At 40.8% G+C, this 21459-nt stretch overlaps 2 protein-coding genes across 2 annotated transcripts in view; both read left to right on the top strand.

Annotated features, from left to right (window-relative positions):
• Nucleotides 1–658: 658 nt before the first annotated feature.
• LOC137324909 (fibronectin type III domain-containing protein 7-like) lies at nt 659–8811 on the top strand. Its single transcript, XM_067989600.1, has 5 exons — nt 659–851; nt 3077–3331; nt 4411–4671; nt 4785–5045; nt 8502–8811. The coding sequence occupies exons 1-5, from the start codon at nt 659–661 to the stop codon at nt 8780–8782; spliced, it is 1251 nt and encodes a 416-aa protein (XP_067845701.1). The 3' UTR covers nt 8783–8811.
• Nucleotides 8812–9450: 639 nt separating this feature from the next.
• The window catches only part of LOC137324908 (fibronectin type III domain-containing protein 7-like), a 28872-nt gene continuing 16863 nt past the window's right edge, over nt 9451–21459 (top strand). The window contains exons 1-8 of the mRNA XM_067989599.1: nt 9451–9625; nt 10562–10897; nt 11040–11294; nt 11476–11736; nt 12269–12529; nt 13056–13310; nt 14726–14986; nt 15100–15360. Of these exons, the coding sequence (XP_067845700.1) occupies nt 9451–9625; nt 10562–10897; nt 11040–11294; nt 11476–11736; nt 12269–12529; nt 13056–13310; nt 14726–14986; nt 15100–15360 (2065 nt within the window). The remainder of the gene's footprint in view (nt 9626–10561; nt 10898–11039; nt 11295–11475; nt 11737–12268; nt 12530–13055; nt 13311–14725; nt 14987–15099; nt 15361–21459) is intronic.

The following is a 21459-nucleotide window of genomic DNA, read 5'->3' as shown; positions in this document are numbered from 1 at the left end:
CCCTCTGTGGTGACCTCATTCAACAGAAATTTTGAATGGGTTTCTATCCAGCTACTAACATTAATACTTTATATTAGGGACTACAAGGCTCTCTTTCTAGGATGGAAGAAGAGATTTTCCCCTTTTTCCCTTCCACTATGAGGCAGCCTCTCGAGAGCCAAGCAAACAAACTTGTGAAACCCACCCGTGGACTAAGGGCCCAATCAGGAATTACAGACCATGTTGAATTCAAATTCAGTGTCTCTGAATGGGAATCTAGTTCTTCCACGGTTATTGGGGTTCACTGCTTGGATGTTTATTTTCTCAGTTTGGTATTAAAGAAAAGCGTTGGAACTCTGCAGGTTATAACTTAATCAGAAATGATAGGGAAGAGGAAGGCGTTGGGCTAGCTGTACTAATTATTGATAACATAATGGCAGTAGAAGAAAAGGACATACTAACGGAAGGATAGAAACAGAATACATATGGATTGAAATAAAAAATCAGAAGGCATCAATCACACTAATAGGGGTATACTACAGACTGCCTAATAGTGGAAAGGAGGTAGATGAAGAAATAAGTTAGGAAGTGTATGAAATGAGTAAAGGATGTAGAATAATAATCATGGGAGATTTTAACTACCACCAAATAAACTGAGGTAGGTAAAGGGTTACAGGGAATGGAGATTTTACTGTGTGTGCAGGAATCATTTCTCACCCAGTATGTAAAAAGCCCAAAAAGAGAGGCAGCACTGCTGGATCTAGTAATGGGAAATGAACCAGAACAGATAAGAGAAATAAGTGTAGGGGAACATCTAGGCAATAGCGATCACAAGATAATAAGGTTGAAGGTAATGATTGAGAAGGACATAAGTAAGACAAAGACTCAAGTAATAAATTGGGAAAAAGCTGATTTTGAGGGGATGAGAATGAAACTAGGGAAAATGAAGCAGAAAAATTTACTGACAAAGAAATAGAACAGCAGTGGGAAACATTTAAAAAGGTGATCAATAGAGTCCAGGAGACACTGTGGATGAATAAAGAAATAAGGGCAAAATTGAAAATAGAGAAACGGGCATACATTAAGTAGACAACAAAGGAGAGGATGATAAACGAGAATACAAAAAGGTTAGGAAAGAAGTAAAAAAAAACTAGGAAAGCAAAAACAAACCATGAAATTAAATTATCAAGGAATATAAAAAAAAGTAGTGTGCTACAAATACATAAATAACAAAAGAAAAATCAGGATAGGGATAGGGCTAACATAAGGGATACACACGATAAACTCATAAGCAATGACAGGGAAATGGCAAAAAAATTAAATAATTACTTTGTTTCAGTATTTACCAAAGAGACTAATATGGTGGGCATGACATTGGAAGAAAAGATTTTAAAAAAGGATGTAAAGACATTTAAGATAGAAAGAGGGGAGAGAATTGATAAATTAATCAAATTTAGAGGTGATAAAACCCCAGGTCCGGATGGATTGCATCCGCGCATATTAAAAGAAGTTATGGAAGAGATAGCAGAGGCACTATTACATATATATAAAAAGTCGTTAGAAAAGGGAATAGTATCAGATGACTGGTGGACAGCTAATGTGATTCCTGTATTTAAAAAGGGAGATAGAATAAGTCCAGGGAACTATATACCAATTAGCCTAACGTTGGTGGTAGGAAAGATAATGGAATCCTTACTCAAAGATGTACTAGAGAAACATCTAGAAATCAAAAATATAATAAAGAATAGTCAGCATGGATTTCAAAAGGGAAGGTCATGCTTGACCAACCTAATTGAATTCTTTGAAGATGTAACAGAAAGTGTAGACAAGGGCAATGCTGTAGGTGAAATGTATTTGCATTTTCAAAAGGCCTTCGATAAGGTACCGCATAGTAGACTCATGACTAAGGTCAGAGCATGTGGAGTCAGGGAACAAGTAGCAGAATGGATAACAAGCTGGCTACAAAACAGAAAATAGAGAGTAGGGGTTAAAAGTAGTTACTCAAACTGGCAAAAAGGTGGGAAGTGGTTTTCCACAGGGATCGGTGCTGGGACCACTGTTGTTCACCATATACATAAATGATTTTGACTCGGGAATTGGAAGTACAATTTCAAAATTTGCAGACAACACCAAATTGAGGGTATTGTTAACACTGAGGAGGACTGTGACAAAATAGAGGAAGACATTTATAAATTTGCAGAATGGGTGTGTAATTGGCAATTGAATTTCAATATAGATAAGTGTGAGGAGGTACATTTTGATAGGAAGAATAAGGAGGCCACATACTTCTTGGATAATAAGAATCTAAATGGGGGAGAGGAGCAGAGAGATTTAGGGGTACAGATACACAAATCACTAAAAGTAGCGATGCAGGTTAATAAGACCATAAAACAACCAAACCAAGCACTGGGGTTCATATCTAGAGGGATAGAATTGAAAAGCAGAGAAGTTATGCTAAGCTTGTACAGAACCTTGGTTAGACCACACTTGGAGTACTGCAAACAGTTCTGGTCTCCACACTACAAAAAGGATATTGAGGTACTGGAGAAGGTGCAAAAAAGATTTACTAGGATAATACCAGAAATGAGAGGTTATACCTATCAGGAAAGATTGAATAGGTTGGGGTTCTTTTCTCTAGAAAAGAGAATGCTGAGGGGTGACCTGATAGAGGTCTTTAAGATTATGAAAGGGTTTGATAGCGTAAACATAGGAAGATGTTTCCACTTGCAGGGGAGACCAGAACTAGGGGTCACAAATATAAGATAGTCACTAGCAAATCCAATGGGGAATTCAGGAGAAACTTCTTCACCCAGAGAGCGTTAAGAAAGTGGAACTCGCTACCGCAAGGAATAGTTGAGGTGACTAGCATAGCTGTATTTAATGGGAAGCTAGATAAACACATGAGGGAGAAGGGAATAGAAGGATATGCTGATAGGGTTAGATTAAGAAGGGTGGGAGGAGGCTCACATGGAGCATAAATACCAGCATGGATATTTTGGGCCAAATGGCCTGTTTCTGTGCTGTACATTCTTTGTCATTGTTTGCAATGATACCACTAATTCATGATATCACATTTCTCTTTCCTCCCTCCCCAAAGTACCATGCCCCCCTCAGAATGTTCAAGCTGATTGCGACATTGTCACTGCCTTTGTAACATGGGAGCCGAGTAATCGCACAGTGTCATACACTGCAACAGCAGAAGGGAGTGATGGACACACAGCCACCTGTACCACGTCTGAAACAAACTGTCTAATCTCAGATCTTCACTGCAGCCAAATATATAACATCACTGTACTCGCTTTTGGTGAAAACTGCAGCAGCATCCAAGGCTCCAGTTATGAGATTCAGACAGGTAATATAGAAAGAAAGAACCTGCATTTATATAACACCTTTCATCTTCTCAGGACATATCAAGACACTTCACAATCAAGAAATTACTTTTGAAGTGAAGTCATTGTCATTATGTAGGCAAACTAAGCAGCCAATGTATAAAAACAGGGTCTCACAAACAGCCATTGAACTGAATGACAAGTTAATCTGTTTTGATGGTGTTAGTAAGGGACAACTCCCTGGTGTGACAACTCCCTGCTCTTCTTCGAAAAAAGTACTGTGGTATCTTTCAACTGGAACAGATATGACAGACGCCGGTTTAAAGTCTTATTGGAAAAGCAGCACATGGACAACCAGCCCTGCCTCAGTAATGCATTGACCTATCAACCGAGTCGTACAACCTTCTGACCTGCTGGCTTTTAACTGCCCATCTGCCTAGTTTCCCACGGATGAGTAGGGTTAAAATCAACCACAATGTTGTCTTGCATTAGTATAGAGAGAGGTATCTGTCTGTTTCAGCCACACACTGGACCAATTGGCTGTAATTCAGAAGTGCCTACTTTGATAATAATCTGTGCTAAAACTAAACCTGGACACAGAATCACTGTCCTGCCAACCTAAATGAACAGCACATGTACCAGCCTGCTGTCCTGGAGCTTCCATCCTTCAGTGAGGTTCCAGTGTGCTACTGTAGACAGTGGCAGGAGGGCAGCCCCATGATCCACTGATTTCATCCCCGTTCAGCCTCCACACGGCAACCTTCACTGGTCACTGTGGATACCAGCAATAAACTAACGATTTAGGGATCATCATCGTTCTATGCCCATTTGGCATCATTGATACAAACGTTCAACATTCAACGAAAACCGTTAGAGACTTGAGAATCAAACTGGCTGCAGACCATAGTGACCTAGAGTCCTGAGCTGGAATTTGTTGGCCCTAAAATATAACAGCTGGATTGAGTAGTCACAATGTGGAATATAAAGGCGATTGCTTTATCGAGGTTATTTAAGTTCTATCAGCTGTAGACAAGGTCCATTTGACCAAGGTTTTCTCACATTAACCTTGAGGATATTAATGTTTATTTTTCCTTTTACACAGCACCCTGTGCCCCAGATGAAATAATTGCGAATGTGGACTGTAATTCTAATCGAGTAGTAGTATCATGGGGACGGTCTAATGGGGCTATGTCATACGATGTAACTGCAGAAGGAAGTGATGGACATACACATTCACACAACACAACAGAGACACGCTATGAAGTGCTGGATTTACACTGTGGACAGTCCTATAACATAACTGTAACAACACTGAGTTATAGCCGGAATGGCATTTCAAGTACTTCTGTCCAAATCCAAACTGGTAAGGCTATTAATCCTTAAATAATATCTACTATGGAAATAGTTTTAGATTTATTAATGATGACATTGACAGCACAGTAAGACGATTGATATTTATTTATATTTTCCAACTAGCACCATGCATTCCTGAGAATCTAACAGCTGAGCTGAACTGTGATTTGAATGCGGTCTCCTTCTCGTGGGATGACACCGATGGAGCAAAGTTATACACTGTGACCGCCCGAGATAGTCAACAAGTCGCAGCTTTATTCAATACAAGTGATACAAAGGCTCAAATCCCACATCTGCAGTGTGGTGAATATTATACAATCTCTGTTCTAGCAACAGACAACATCTGTAAAAGTCCCCAAAGTGCAGTGGTGAATGTACATGCAGGTATCACTCATTTCCACAAAACATTTTGTGACATCTTAACAAATTAAGTTTTTTTTTCCACAGGCAGTATTTAAATGTGTATTTTTAAAATGTTTTTAATTATAGTCTTGTTAAATGGTTATCTGCATGGTGCAGGTTAAATTGTAGAACTCGTATGGAGAGACCACAGCTGGAGTTACTCTATGTCGTTGACCTCTTTGGCCTGACAACTCAGCAATAGGAATCACATTTTGATTTTGTACCCTTTTTAATCTAAAATTTGGAAACATGGTTTGGTATTCTAAAAAGTTCTGGAGAATGGAGGTAACATTTTCCAAATTTGCATGATTTGGACCGGCAATATTTTCCCAGCTTCCAGGTCTACTCCCCCTTCTCCAAAAGAAATGAGAAATGTTATTATTAGGGGTACCCGCCTGGACAAACATTACATTTTAGTGTCAGCCAAAAATTATGGAATCCTGAGTTACATAATATTGAATGCAAAGTCGGGTACTTAAGGTAGTGAATATTGATTTCACATCCTAGTGGACATCTTTGGGGATTCATCGGAGACATGGATTGTATGTGAAGATTAGATGAAGCCAAATGTAACGAAAGTATTAAAGGAGTCTAAAGGTAACCCTTCTGAAAGACTAGTTGCTGGAACATCCCCATCCTGAATGATGACAGAGCCCAGCACGGAGTGCAAAAGAAAAGGCTGAAGTGTTTGTAACCATCTTCAGTCAGAAGTCCTGAGTGGATGATCCATCCCAGCCTCCTCCCAATATCCCCACCATCACAGAAGCCAATCTTCAGCCAATTTGATTCACTCCACGCGATATCAAGAAACGGCTGAGTGCACCGGATGCAGCAAAGGCTATGGGCCCCGAGAACATCCCGACTGTGGCGCTGAAGACTTGTGCTCCAGAACTAGCCGCGCCTCTAGCCAAGCTGTTCCAGTACAGCTACAACACTGGCATCTACCTGACAAATTGGAAAATTACCCATGTATGTCCTGTCCACAAAGCAGGACAAATCCAATCCGACCAATTACCGCCCCATCAGTCTACTCTCAATCATCAGCAAAGTGATGGAAGGTGTCGTCGATAGTGCTATCAAGTGGCACTTACTCACCAATAACCTGCTCGCCGATGCTCAGTTTGGTTTCCGCCAGGACCACTCGGCTCCAGACCTCATTACAGCCCTGGTCCAAATATGGACAAAAGAGCTGAATTTCAGAGGTGAGGTGAGAGTGACTGCCCTTGACATCAAGGCAGCATTTGACCGAGTATGGCATTAAGGAGCCCTAGTAAAATTGAAGTCAGTGGGAATCAGGGGGAAAACTCTCCCGTGGCTGGAGTCATATCTAGCACAAAGGAAGGTGATAATGGTTGTTGGAGGCCAATCATCTCAGTCCCAGTTCATCACTGCAGGAGTTCCTCAGGGCAGTGTCTTAGGCCCAACCATCTTCAGCTGCTTCATCAATGACCTTCCCTCCATCATAAGGTCAGAAATGGGGATGTTTGCATAGTGCTCAGTTCCATTCGCAACCCCTCAGATAATGAAGCAGTCCGTGCCTGCATGCAGCAATACCTGGACAACATCCAGGCTTGGGCTGATAAGTGGCAAATAACTTTCGCATCAGACAAGTGCCAGGCAATGACTATCTCCAACAAGAGAGGGTCTAACCACCTCCCCTTGACAGTCAATGGCATCAACATCCTGGGGGTCACCATTGACCAGAAAATTAACTGGACCATCCACATAAATACTGTGGCTACAAGAGCAGGTCAGAGGCTGGGTATTCTGCAGCAAGTGACTCATCTCCTGACTCCACAAAGCCTTTCCACCATCTACAAGGCACGAGTATGATGGAACACTCTCCACTTGCCTGGATGAGTGCAACTCCAACAACACTCAAGAAGCTCGACACCCATCCAGGACAAAGCAGCCCGCTTGATTGGCACTCCATCCACCACCTTAAACATTCGCTCCTTCCACCACTGGCGCACTGTGGTTGCAGTGTGTACCATCTACAAGATGCACTGAAGCAACTCGTCAAGGCTTCTTCAACAGCACCTCCCAAACCCGCGACCTCTACCACCTCGAAGGACAAGGGCAGCAGCCGCATAGGAACACCACCACCTGCATGTTCCCCTCCAAGTCACACACTATCCTGAGTTGGAAATATATCGCCGTTCCTTCATTGTCACTGGGTCAAAATCCTGTAATTCCCTACCTTACAGCACTATGGGAGAACCTTCACCACATGGACTGCAGCGGTTCAAGAAGACGGCTCACCACCACCTTCTCAAGGGCAATTAGGGATGGGCAATAAATGCTGGCCTTGCCAACGACGCCCACATCCCATGAGTGAATAAAAAAAAGAATGGCTTTCCCAATTGTCATCATAGAATGATACAGCACAGAAGGAGGCCATCACGCCCATCGTGCCTGTGCTGACTGTTTGAAAGAGCTATCCAATTAGTCCCACTCCCCTGCTCTTTCCCCATAGGGCTGCAAATTTTTCATTTTCAAGTATATATCCAATTCTCTTTTGAAACTTACTGTTGAATCTGCTTACACCACCCTTTCAGGCAGTGCATTCCAGATCATAACAACTCACTGAGTAAAAAAACTTCTCTTCCTCTCCCCTCTGGTTCTTTTGCCAATGATCTTAGATCTGTGTCCTCTGGTTACCAATTCTCCTGCCAGTGGAAACAGTTCCTCCTTATTTACTCTATCAAAGCCCTTCATAATTTTGAACACCTCTATCAAATCTCCCCATAACCTTCTCTGCTCTAAGGAGAACAACCCCAGCTTCTCCAGTCTCTCCACATAACTGAAGTCCCTCATTCCTGGTATCAGTCTAGTAAATCGCCTCTGCACCCTGATTTCTACTTGTGGAAATAAGATCCGCAGGAAATTTAGGCGTAAATTCCCTTTGACCAGCTCTGTGTAGAAACTGACCTAAATTTCTGCATAACGTCAGCATTAATGAGATCAAGGAAAAACAAATGGGAACAGTTAAAACTGCTCAGTCAATGTGGCAGATAATGACAAAACATCCTATTGTTTTAGTCAGTGCCACTAACTGATGAATGATGCACAGACTAGAATCAGTGCTATCGCTTACTGTTTGGAATAATCCCGCAAACAACATACTTAAGTTACACAATTGTATTTTGAAGAGTGATTTAGTTTCTTCATGTGAATGAGGCTCCAGCTAGTTACTGTTACAGCTGTTATAGTACAGAATTAATGGCATTGTACATTTGTGGTGTTTATTTTTGTGAATTAATGGATACATTTTATACTTTAATTTTCTATTCTGTTTCCTGTGTTCTTAGAATGACAAGTTGCAATGGAATTATTGACTATTTAGTAAATTCATCCATCCTTTTAATTATTTGAACTTACACTGCTGGTTGATTCTATTATCTTACATCGACTTTAAATTTTGGGGTTTTTTTTCAGTCGCTTGTGACCCACGGAATGTAGATGTAAGACTGGATTGTAACCTAAATACTGCTTTGGTGTCGTGGGACTATAGTAAAGGTGCACTCTGGTACACTGCCATTGCTGAAGGAACCAATGGGAACATCCAGTCGTGCAGAACATCAGAAACATCATGTAGAACGCCCATGTTACTGTGTGGCCAGTTATATTCTGTATATGTCATAGCATCTGACAGCACATGCAACCAATCTCAGAGCTCAATAGTTGAAATTCAAACAGGTAACTCCTTGTTTTACTGATAAGGCATATAGACCAAACAAAAGTAATATTCCAGCATGTTTTATTAATCAGTACAGTACTGCAGTATTGAGTACACAAAAAGTATCAGTAACCCCTAGGTTTCTCTGTTCATCCACACCATTCAATGTCTTTCATTAAATGTGTAATCTCAATTCTTATTTTTCCACAAAAATGTATTACCTCACATTCATCAATAATAAATTGCATCTGGCACATGTCTGTCTATACAACTGACCTGTTTATGTCTTCTTGGAGTCCTTTGCATTCCTCTTCACTATTTGCCTAATTAACTGGTCTATGGTTAACCAGGTTTATCTTTTTTGAAAAATGCATGATAATGTAACCCAGAGAATATAACAAGGCAACCTCTTTGCCATACAAACTGGATACCGTATCTTTCACGAAGTAACTAGATAAGATCTTTTAGTTTTTGATATTTCGCTTTTCCTCCACATAGCTCCTTTCCATGGCAACAAAAAGGCTTTTAGACTCTTTTAAATGGTATTTGTTTTTGCACATTCATGAATTCCAGTAAAAAGCTGACTGTGCCTTTATCCATCTTGTTTCTCTGATATCTTCAGCCCCTTGCAGTCCCCAGAACGTAAGTGCTTATTTGCACTGTGCAACACAAACAACGTCAGTATTGTGGGAGCAGAGTGACGGCGCAATGTTCTATATCGCAATTGCAGAAGGAATGGAAGGAGACAGATATCCATGCAATGCAACAGAAACAAACTGTGAGATCACAGACCTCCCTTGTGGCCAGATATACAGTATAACTATATTAGCAATGGATGGGAATTGTACCAGTTTACCAAGTCCAGCTTTTGAAATACAAACAGGTAAAACCTTGGTTCTCTTTTTACGAAAATAAACAAGATAAAATCCCTAAAAGATAGAAAAAAATTAGAATTGACATAGCGTTACAAAATCAATAAACACCACCTCACATTTTGTACATTGATAATTGTTACAGTTAATCTTTGTTACAAATTCAAATATCCAGCAGTTAACCCTTTCAGACACTGATCAAAGTTTGAATGCCTCGCACACATGTTGTATAGCTCATATTAATGCAGGGAATCATCAGGAAATCGGCACAAATGAGGGATCGATGCCCTTACCTAGTAAACTACCTGGGAATCAAGACACACTCGGAATCAATGCCTTTATCCAATGAACCCACAGAGGAAGACTCATTAAAAAGGACAACAACTTTACAGGTTTCAACCCTGCTCCTTCTGAGTCAGAGTCGGGAATCCTATTGCTAAACTGAAGGCTTGCTCCTGAGAGTTGTTAACCAGATACTGTAGCATTTTATTGTAAGATTACTGTACCAAGTATACTGAGTGTAACAATTTTTAATCCATCCATTACACGGCACGTGGAATAAGGGTGAAGGAACCCTGTTTAAGACCAGGACATATCTCTTCTAATCTCTGCCTTGAAAATGTAACCCAAATTCCCTTTTGTCCATATGCGTGTACATTTTGTCCACCGATCCGGACCTGAGCTCCTTACTTCTATCTCCCTTTTTGTTTTAACACTTGGCCCTTTTCTCCTTTCTACTCCCTGCCCAGTCCTCCTTTAAAAACCTCCATAAAACTCACTTATTCGACCAAGCTTTTGGTCACCCCGCCTAATAGCTCCTTCTTTGGCTCGGCATTCATTTTTTCCTTATCCCTCTGTAAGGCACTTGAGATTTTTTTTTGTATATTAAAGGCACTATATAAATGCAAATAATTATTGTTCTGGTTGTAATATTTAATATCATGCAGCTTTTAGACATATATATGCAACATTAAATCTACAACAGTTTAAGGATTCCATTCTGTGCTTTCTCCTTTCTGCAGTGCCTTGTATCCCACAGAATGTGGTAGCTCACATGAACTGTGAAAGTAATAATGTTTCCGTGTTTTGGGATCCCAGTAATGGCACAGAATCATACATTGTAGCAGCAGAAGGAAGCAATGGCCATAGGGCCTCATGCAATGCAACAGATACTGAATGTGAGATCGCTAATGTGTATTGTGGACGGAACTACTATATAACTGTACAGGCAATCCGCATGCAATGTAACAGCTCACAAAGCTCTGCTTTTACAATTAAAACAGGTAATTCTACACAAGAATTTAGAATAAAAAATTCTAAAATATACACACGTTAGTTGGAATATTATCATTTTTGTAACTTATAGACAGTTATGTGGCTCAATATTTTTCCAGTAGGTGATATTTATGAATTTTCTTCTTGCAGTACCATGTGTCCCACAGAATGTTGATGCACACGTGGACTGTGATGCTGGATTTATGTCAGTCTCATGGGAGTTAAGTGAAGGTGCGACATCATACACTGCGACTGCAGAAGGAAGCAATGTGCAACAATGCAGCGCTAATGATACATTGTGTGATATCACTGACCTGTACTGTGGAGAGGCCTACGCTATAACAGTTCATGCACAGGATGACTCATGTGACAGTGCTGAAAGTCCTTCCATCATAATGAAAATAGGTAACTGAAGAGAAGTGCAATTTCCCATGTCATTAATTTCTGTATCAATCTCACCAACTCTGATTTCTGCACTGTCCAAAATATTGCTCTCCTGAAAAACTCTCAAATATATTTGTGTGAAGATTTCAGTTTAGCAGCTACTGGACAAGTGCTCTTCATCTGGTCTTTCTGCTCTTTTCAGTATCATGCATCCCACAGAATCTCGATGTCCAGCTGGACTGTAATACAAACGATGCTTCTGTTTCATGGACCTACACTAAAGGTGCAGTGACATATTCTGCAACAGCAGAAGGAAGTGATGGGCACACGGTATCATGTGATACAGCCAACAGAGAGTGCCAAATAAACGATCTACATTGTGGACAGATGTATAATTTAACTGTAATAGCCCTGGATGGTGTATGTGACAGTTCACAAAGCTCTAAATTTGAATTAAGTTCTGGTAAGTCTCTTTTATGGATTAGGATGCTTTAAAACTGCCACGAACGATTCCAGAAGGCCATTTCACTTATATAGAACCTTGGGCATAGTAAAATATCACCAGCTACGTTCCATGTGTCATCCAGAATGAGAGCAGAGAAGGACTGTAAATACAACAGCCGAAAATGTAACCAGAGAAACAAAAGTCAAATGAGTAAAGTGCAAATACTGAATGATGAAAGTCTGTTTTGATCTTTCTACACAAGGATGGTTGTAGAGATTTTAAGTGTAATTCTCAATGAAACCAGCACCATATTTGAATGAAACTAAGCTATTTATTTTCAAAAGAGAAACTTCCTGTTTTAAGTGGTGCCAGGATTTTCCTCAGTAACTGTTCATAATTAGTAACTACTCCAACAGGCGCAGTCAAACAGAGGATTTTATTTCTTAAAAGAACATTTTAAATAAATTAAATATTTTTCTTGTTTTGAACATTTTGGATTGAAGATATTTCTTGCCCTGTGACAGCCGGTCTGTGTTTCTGTATTTTTCAGCCCCATGTGCGCCCCAGTATATTTACACCAATCTAGACTGTGACACCAAGAGTACGTCAGTGTCATGGGAGAAGAGTGATGGTGCGGTGTGGTACGTTACAACAGCAGAAGGACAAGACGGACACATAACAATGTGTAACACAACAGAGACACACTGTCATTTCCTAGATCTGCACTGCAGTCAAACATATTTGATAACTGTAAAAGCGATGGATGGTTATTGTCAGAGTATAAACACTTCAATTTTTGAAACGGAAACAGGTAAAATTTCTAAAGAACTTTGTGATGTGTGGGAAATGTTACACTGGCACAGTAGGAAGTGCTGTTCTGAGGTCCATGAAGATGATAATGGTAATTTAGGATGGTTTGTGGACATTTGTTTTCCCCTCTGTAGTGACCTCATTCAACACAGATTTTGAATGCACTGGTCTCTAGGTTTCTAGCCATCCTCTAATATTAACACTTTATATTAGGGACTACAAGGCTCTCTTTCTAGGATGGAAGAAGAAATTTTCCTCTTCTTCCCTTCCACTATAAGGCAGCCTCTCGAGAGCCAAGCAAACAAACTGGTGAAACCCACTTGTGGAGAAAGAGCCCAATCAGGAATTACAGTCCATGTTGAATTCAAATTCAGTGTCTCTGAATGGGAATCTAATTCTTCCATGGTTATTGGGGTTCTCCACTTGGGTGTTTATTTTCTGAGTTTGTTATCAAAGGAAACCATTGGAACTCTGCAATGATATCACTAATTCATGACATCTCATTTCTCTTTCCTCCCTCCCCAAAGTACCATGCCCCCCTCAGAATGTTCAAGCTGATTGTGAGATTGTCACTGCCTTTGTAACATGGGAGCCGAGTAATCGCACAGTGTCATATACTGCAACAGCAGAAGGGAGTGATGGACACACAGCCATGTGTACCACGTCTGAAACAAACTGTCTAATCCCAGATCTTCACTGCAGCCAAATATATAACATCAGTGTACTCGCTTTTGGTGAAAATTGCAGCAGCATCCAAGGCTCCAGTTATGAGATTCAGACAGGTAATGTAAAAAGAAAGAACTTTCATTTATATAACACCTTTCTTCTCCTCAGGACATCTCCGGGCACTTCACAATCAAGAGATTGTTTTTGAAATGTAGTCATTGTCGTTAAGTAGGCAAACAAAGCAGCCAATTTACACACAGCAAGATCTCACAACCAACGACAACTTGTATTTATATAGCACCTATAATGTAGCAAAACATCCCAAGCCACTTCACAGGAGCGTTCGCAATCAAAATTTGATACCGAGCCACATAAGGAGATATTAGGGCAGGTGACCAAAAGCTTGGTCAAAGAGATAGGTTTTAAGGAGCATCTTAAAGGAGGAGAGAGAGGTTGAGGGGCGGAGAGGTTTAGGGAGGGAATTCCAGAGCTCAGGGCCTAGGCAGCTGAAGGCATGGCCGCCAATGGTGGAGCTATGAAAATCAGGGATGCACTAGAGGCCAGGATTAGAGGAGCGCAGAGATCTCCGAGGGTTGCAGCAGCCATTAAAGTGAATTAAGTTAATTTGTTTTGACGATGTTAGTAAGGGACAACTCTCTGGTAAGACAACTCTCTGCTCTTCTTCAAAAAAAAGTGCTATGGGATCTTTCAACTGGAATAGATATGACAGACGCCGGTTTAAAGTTTTATTGGAAAGACAGCACTTAGACAACCAGCCCTGCCTCAGTATTGCATTGACCTATCAACTGAGTCATACAACCTTCTGACCTGCTCATTTTAAATTGCTCATCCGCATAGTTACCATTGAGTGGGTAGGGTTAAAATTGACCGCAATGCTGTCTTGTATTAGTATTTAGTATAAACAGAGGGACCTGTCTGTTACAGCCACCCACTGGACTGGTCCAATTGGCCATAATTCAGAAGTGCCTACTTCATCAAGAATCTGAGTCAAAACTATACCTGCTCACAGAAACGCTGTCCTGCCAACCTAAATGAACAGCACATGTACCAGCCTGCTGCCCTGGAGATGCCATCCTTCAGTGGGATTCCAGCGGGCTACTGTTGACAGTGGCAGGAGGGCAGCCCCATGATCCACTGATTTCATCCACGTTCAGCCTTCACACGGCAACCTTCACTGGTCATGTGGATACCAGCAATAAACTAACGATTTCAGGATCATCATCCTTTTATGCCCACCTACCGTCATTGATACAAAAGTTCAACATTCAGAGAAAACCGTTGGAGACTTAGGAGCTAAACTGGCTGCAGACCATAGTGACCTAGAGTCCTGAGCTGGAATATTTTGGCTCTAATACAAAACAGCTGGATCGAATAGTCACAATGTGGAATATAAAGGTGACTGCTTTATCGAGGTTATTTAAGTTCTATGAACTGTTGACAAGGATCATTTGTAAAAATTTTTCTCACATGAACCCAGTGGATATTAATGTTTATTTTTCCTTTTCTACAGCACCCTGTGCCCCAGATGAAATAATTGCGAATGTGGATTGTAATTCTAATCGAGTAGTGGTATCATGGGGACGGTCTAATGGGGCTATGTCATATGATATAACTGTAGAAGGAAGTGATGGACATACACATTCACACAACACAACAGAGACACGCTATGAAATGCTGGATTTACACTGTGGACAGTCCTATAACATAACTGTAACAACACTGAGTTACAGCCGGAATGGCATTTCAAGTACTTCTGTCCAAATTCAAACTGGTAAGGCTATTTCTCCTTAAATAATATCTACAATGGAAATAGTTTTAGATTTATTAATGATGATATTGACAGCACAGTAAGACGATTGATATTTATTTGTATTTTCTAACTAGCACCGTGCATTCCTGAGAATCTAACAGCTGAGCTGAACTGTGATTCGAATGCAGTCTCCTTCTCGTGGGATGACACCGATGGAGCAAAGTTATACACTGTGACCGCTCGAGATAGTCAACAAGTCACAGCTTTATTCAATACAAGTGATACAAAGGCTCAAATCCCACATCTACAGTGTGGTGAATATTATACAATCTCTGTTCTAGCAACAGACAACATCTGCAGAAGTCCTCAGAGTGCAGTGGTGAATGTACATGCAGGTAACACTCATTTCCACAAAACATTGTGTGGCATCTTAACAAATGAAGTCTTTTGTTCCACAGGCAGTATTTAAATGTGTGTTTTTTATGTTTTTAATTATGGTCTTGTTAAATGGGTATCTGCGCATGGTGCAGGTTAAATTGTAGAACTCGTATTAGAGACCACAACTGGAGTTACTCATTATGTCGTTGATATCTTTGGTCTGATAACTCAGCAACAGAAATAGATATTGATTTTGTATTCTCTTTAATCTAAGATGTTTCTGCTGATCGAGGTTCTGGATAAAGGAGCTAACATTTTCCAAAGCTGCATGGATAGTTCCAGCAATATTTTCCCAAATTCTTGGTCTACGCCCACCCCCCTCCCCCCTCCCACCCCAACCCAAAGGGAGTGACAAATGTCATTATTTGGGGTAAATTTTAGTGTCAGCCAAAATGTCTTGGATCCTGAGTCACATGATACAGATTGCACAGCCGGGTACTTAAGGAAGTGGCTATTGAACTCATGGGGATTCATGTAAAGAAAGAGGAAGCCAAATGAAATGAAAATGAATAAAAAGGAGTCTAAAGATAACCCTTCTGAAGGGCTAAGTTGCTGGAATGGCCTTCCCAATGGGCACATCCCTGTTCTGCATGATAGTAGAAGAGGAAGAGGAGCAACAGAGGCAAGAGGCACCATGGGAGAAGCCAGAACATGTCTTTTTATAGTCGCGCTATCACTCCTATTGGTGACGCCGCACTTGCACTTATTTTGCACCGGGAATTTTGGGCGTAAATTCCCATTGACCATCTCGCCGTAAAAACTGACAAATTTTGGCATAAAGTCAGCGATAATAGGATGGCGGAAAAACTAATGGGAATAGTTAAAACTGCTCAGTCAATGCTGGCAGATAATGACAAAACATCCTATTGTTTTAGTCACTGTCACTAACTGATGAGTGATGCACAGACTAGAATCATTGCTATTACTTACTGTTTGGAATAATGCTGCAAACGACATACTTAAGCCAATTGCATTTTGAAGGACAATTTAGTTTCTTCATTGGATAAGACGACAGTTAGATAGTCACTTGTTAAGGCTGTTATGGTACAGAATTAACACAGCTCTACATTTATGTTATTTATTTTTGTGAATTAATGGATACACTATGTATGCTTTAATTTTGTATTCATTTTCCTGTGTTTTTAGAATGACAAGTTCCAATAGAATTATTGATCAAAGCAATTTGGTTAATCGTCTTAATTTTTTCTCCAAGATTAGAACACAATATCTCACAGAAGACCCAGTGAAGTACTGTTGAGAATGTGAATGCACTTCTTCTGGAATCTTGGCCCTTTTACTCCTTCAGTGTCTGCTGTTCACGTTAGCTGTTTACAAAAAATTTAAAGTATACAGTATATGTCTAAATTCAACAATCATGCTCTCCCAGCTCAAATGGAGCACCGGACTAGGGTATTCTAATCTGATCTCCAACTCACGCCCCACCCCGCTGAATCTACCCTCTAATTTGCACACAGTCAGAAGAAAACTCAAGTGGTTAGGTGGCTATAAAGCAGACAACACATCTATCAGCAACAGCCATTTTAAATTTTCACATAAGTGGAATCCATTCTACATCTGGGTGACCATAGCTTTTAAACATACCAACACAATGTCCCTCTTTGTCGCAACTGTTAATAACATGGACTGCGCCAGCTGCCCTGTATAAGTTTCAAGGGAGGTTTTCCACTTCAGGAAACTGTGCACCCCCATCCTTTGACTTACCATCCATTAAAATCAGGCTGGATGTGCGTACATTCCCAATATGCAGGCCTGATATGTGCTGGGAGCACCAAAGTGAAAAATCTCCCCTACAATTCCTTCAGAATATTTGCATCACTGGTCTCTCCATACATTATAGATTCCTGAGCTAAAAGAACTCATTCAGTTGGTCTTTGTGAAGACTGATGTGAAGAATTCACTTCCATTTTGCGATCCTTTATTATATTCCTACTCCACCAACCCCTCAACAGTCCTGTCTGGTCCTGCTGCGTACATAACTGAAAGATTTCTTCATTTCTCTTTTGCTGCTATCAGCAGTCTCCCTTTCTATTGGCCTCTCATCTTGTTTGATACTCATTTTTGTTTTAGACTTTTCTATGATTCCTGACTTCCCATAAAAATGGGAAGTCAGGAATAATGGAAGTATGAAGTTCCCCTTTATATCTTCAAAAAGATATTTTCTAACTGAGGAGTTCACTGAAAGATGTTTCGACTAACACAGTACTATTACAATATCAGTACCATTAGGATAACACAGTATCATTACAATAACATTGTTAAATTACAATAACAGTACCATTACAATAATACTGTACCATTACAGTAACAGTACTACTACAATAACATCGTATTATTACAGTGCAAATTTCTGTATCAGCATTATCAGTGCCAAACTAAAACCTATTTTCCTTTTTAACCTGTAGGACCGTGTACCCCACAGACCATTGCTGCTCATGTTGTTTGTAGCACCAGTAGTGCATTAGTATTATGGGAACAGAAGAATGGGAGCGATTTCTACATTGCAACTGCAAAAGCAAGTGACGGGCATACACACTTATGCAGTGCAGTGGAGACAACCTGTGAAATCTTTGATTTACATTGTGGACATTCATACAACATAACAATAGTAGCTGTTAATGAGATATGTAACAGCTCAGAAAGTGCTGTGATCAGTGTTCAGACAGGTAACTAGTTTTACTTATATTCTGTTTAAATTGCTGTTCTCCTAGACTGTTTTTTGCTATTGTAACACAGAAGACAATCTATTATTTTCATACTTAGAATCTGTGAAATATTTTTAACAATCATGCATATCTACTTTATATACAGTAATTGCTATGCCAACTTTTGTTGGTGATGTATTATTGCATATAATAATTGCTATATTTATAGCTTTGGCTGTAATGCATACAGATACTGATGTGTTACAGATGTGCATATTCAATTTGCAAATCTGTATATTTCCAGAAAACTGAATATCAGCTGTTTTGAATGGATTACAATCCTGTAGTAGAATGAAAGGATTCTAGTGACATTATAGGTAACAAAGACGAAGCCTGAGTAACTATAAAGTCATCTGAACCCAAAGGTCATCTTTGTTTTTTTAATGTACACTGTTTGACTTAGAAAGTGCATCAAATCTTCCATTTTGCTATTTAGTTTTATTTTTTCTATTAACTCTGCTATGTTTTGCTATTTGGCCTATGAACTTCTGCTGCTGCCATGTGATAGTGAGGCAATAGCATATGCCAGAGAAAACCTTGAGAATATAGAAAAGGATGGAAACAGAAAAGGCCTTGTACCTCAACAAGCCGACTTCCCCCACACTGTAACATTTTCTGCATTATGAATTCCACCCAACCAATTTAACCTTCTGTGCAAAGATTCTCCAAAATATCTCCCAAGCCCCAAAGGTCCGAGCAGTTCAGGAACCATCATGTTTCACACCGCATTCAATTATCTTCATCTCGGTTTACTCTTCGATTCTTCAATCCTGTTCCCAGCCACAAGTTGATCCACTGGGTTTAAAAGGTGTTAATTATAACAACACAAGTTACTTTATCAGGGAGTCTATTCCATGTGTTCACTATCTGAGGAGGGAAATACCTTTTAATCTGGAGTCTTGCTTCACACTGGTTAATTTTAAAATGATGTCCTACAGCTCTGTGACCCAGTATCTATATTAAATAATCTGCTATTATCTACATTATCCATTACTCTCAGCATTTTATAAACCTGGATATTGCATCTTTTTAATCTTTGCTCAATTGAAAACTAGTCTGTCTTCATCATTTAGAGTGCTGAATTTCAGAATCTACCATGATGGCCTACTGTGAAAACTCTTGAACACATCGCCGGCCCTTTGAAGGAAAACGACATGTAATAGTAGAAATTCAGCAATGGTGTAGAGAACTGTGTATACCATTTGAACAACAGCATTATTCAGACCAAGAGAGTCTTCCTGTACTGGTTGTTCCTATCTCTTCTTGCTCTATTTGTGGGTAATTATCCACTCACAGATAATAGTGCTATCAAGCGACACTTACTCACCAATAACCTGCTCACCGATGCTCAGTTTGGGTTCCGCCAGGATCATTCGGCTCCAGACCTCATTACAGCCTTGGTCCAAACATGGACAAAAGAGCTGAATTCCAGAGGTGAGGTGAGAGTGACTGCCCTTGACATTAAGGCAGCATTTGACCGAGTGTGGCACCAAGGAGCCCTAGTAAAATTGAAGACAATGGGAATCAGGGGGAAAACTCTCCAGCAGCTGGAGTTATACCCAGCACAAAGGAAGATGGTAGTGGTTGTTGGAGGCCAATAATCTCAGCCCCAGGACATTGCTGCAGGAGTTCCTCAGGGCAGTGTCCTAGGCCCAACCATCTTCAGCTGCTTCATCAATGACCTTCCCTCCATTATAAGGTCAGAAATGGGGATATTTGCTGATGATTGCACAGTGTTCAGTTCCATTCGCAACCCCTCAGATAATGAAGCAGTCCAAGCCCGCATGCAGGAAGACCTGGACAACATCCAGGCTTGGACTGATAAATGGCAAGTAACATTCGCGCCAGACAGGTGCCAGGCAATGACCATCTCCAACAAGAGAGAGTCTAACCACCTCCCCTTCACATTCAACGGCATTACCATCGCTGAATCCCCCACCATCAACATCCTGGGGGTCAGCATTGACCAGAAACTTAACTGGACCAGCCATATAAATACTGTGGCTACAAGAGCAGGTCAGAGGCTGGGTATTCTGTGGCGAGTAACTCACCTCCTGACTCCCCACAGCCTTTCCACCATCTACAAGGCACAAGTGAGGAGTGTGATGGAATACTCTCCACTTTGCTGGATGTGTGCAGCTCCAACAACACTCAAGAAGCTCGACACCATCCAGGACAAAGCAGCCCGCTTGATTGGCACCCCATCCACCACCCTAAACATTCACTCCCTTCACCACCAGCGCACTGTGGCTGCAGTGTGTACCATCCACAGGATGCACTGCAGCAACTTACCAAGGCTTCTTCGCCAGCACCTCCCAAACCCGCGATCTCTACCACCGAGAAGGACAAGAGCAGCAGGCACATGGGAACAACACCACCTGCATGTTCCCCTCCAAGTCACACACCATCCCGACTTGGAAATACATTACCGTTCCTCCATGGTCGCTGGGTCAAAATCCTGGAACTCCCTTCCTAAAAGCACTGTGGGAGAACCTTCACCACACGGACTGCAGCCGTTCAAGAAGGCGGCTCACCACCACCTTCTCAAGGGCAATTAGGGATGGGCAATAAATGCTGGCCTCGCCAGCGATGCCCACATCCCATGAACGAATAAAAAAAATACCACCCTCACCACCTGCTTTACCATATCCTGTCAATCTGTGGAGAACTATCCTCTATAATGTGTATCCCACATTTGTTGCCAAGCATATGTAGCTGATCCTCAAACTCAGTGTTTCTCTGCTCAAGCAACCCAACTCCTCGTGGATACTTTGCAACAGGAATACCAAATCATGTCTGCTGCACACATCACTGGACTAGCTCCTGATCCTACCATTTTTAATGACTGTGCTATGTGCAAGATCTAATTCTAGAATTAGTTTTCTCACTTACTTGTGTTAGCCGTGCAGATTCAGATCCACTCTGTCTCAGCACTAAACTCCTGGTCAAGCCAAACTCCTTTTAGCTCATATCAACAAACTCATTCTATCAGTTTATCACTCGGTCAACCTCCAACAATTCAAATAATTTTAAGCAAAAGCAAAATACTGCGGATGCTGGAAATCTGAAATAAAAACAGAAAATGCTGGAGAAGCTCAGCAAGTCTGGCAGCATCTGTGGAGAAAGAAACTGGTTCATTTCCACTGATGCTGCCTGACTTGCTGTGCTTCTCCAGCATTTTCTGTTTTTAGCTCAAATAATTTTGTTGGATCTCTTTCACTTACCATTAATCTACCTTTCTATTACTGTCTTCTAATACCCATTTTAGTTATCATCAACTGATCTTTGTATGAATGCCAGTGCAAGGAATAATGTAGTAGTATCTGAAGTCAT

Source organism: Heptranchias perlo, chromosome 9 (assembly GCF_035084215.1).
Source record: "Heptranchias perlo isolate sHepPer1 chromosome 9, sHepPer1.hap1, whole genome shotgun sequence".
Taxonomy (NCBI): Eukaryota; Metazoa; Chordata; class Chondrichthyes; order Hexanchiformes; family Hexanchidae; genus Heptranchias; species Heptranchias perlo.
This window is presented reverse-complemented; position numbering and strand designations above follow the sequence as displayed.

What these genes read in the sequence shown, in the direction of transcription:
- LOC137324909 (XM_067989600.1), top strand. Translation starts at nt 659, where the DNA reads ATGGAGATTTTACTGTGTGTGCAGGAATCATTTCTCACCCAGTATGTA. An exon ending in AATGATTGAGAAGGACATAA is followed by an intron (nt 852 to 3,076) that starts GTAAGACAAAGA and finishes CCCTCCCCAAAG; the next exon opens with TACCATGCCCCCCTCAGAAT. An exon ending in AGTGGTGAATGTACATGCAG is followed by an intron (nt 5,046 to 8,501) that starts GTATCACTCATT and finishes GTTTTTTTTCAG; the next exon opens with TCGCTTGTGACCCACGGAAT.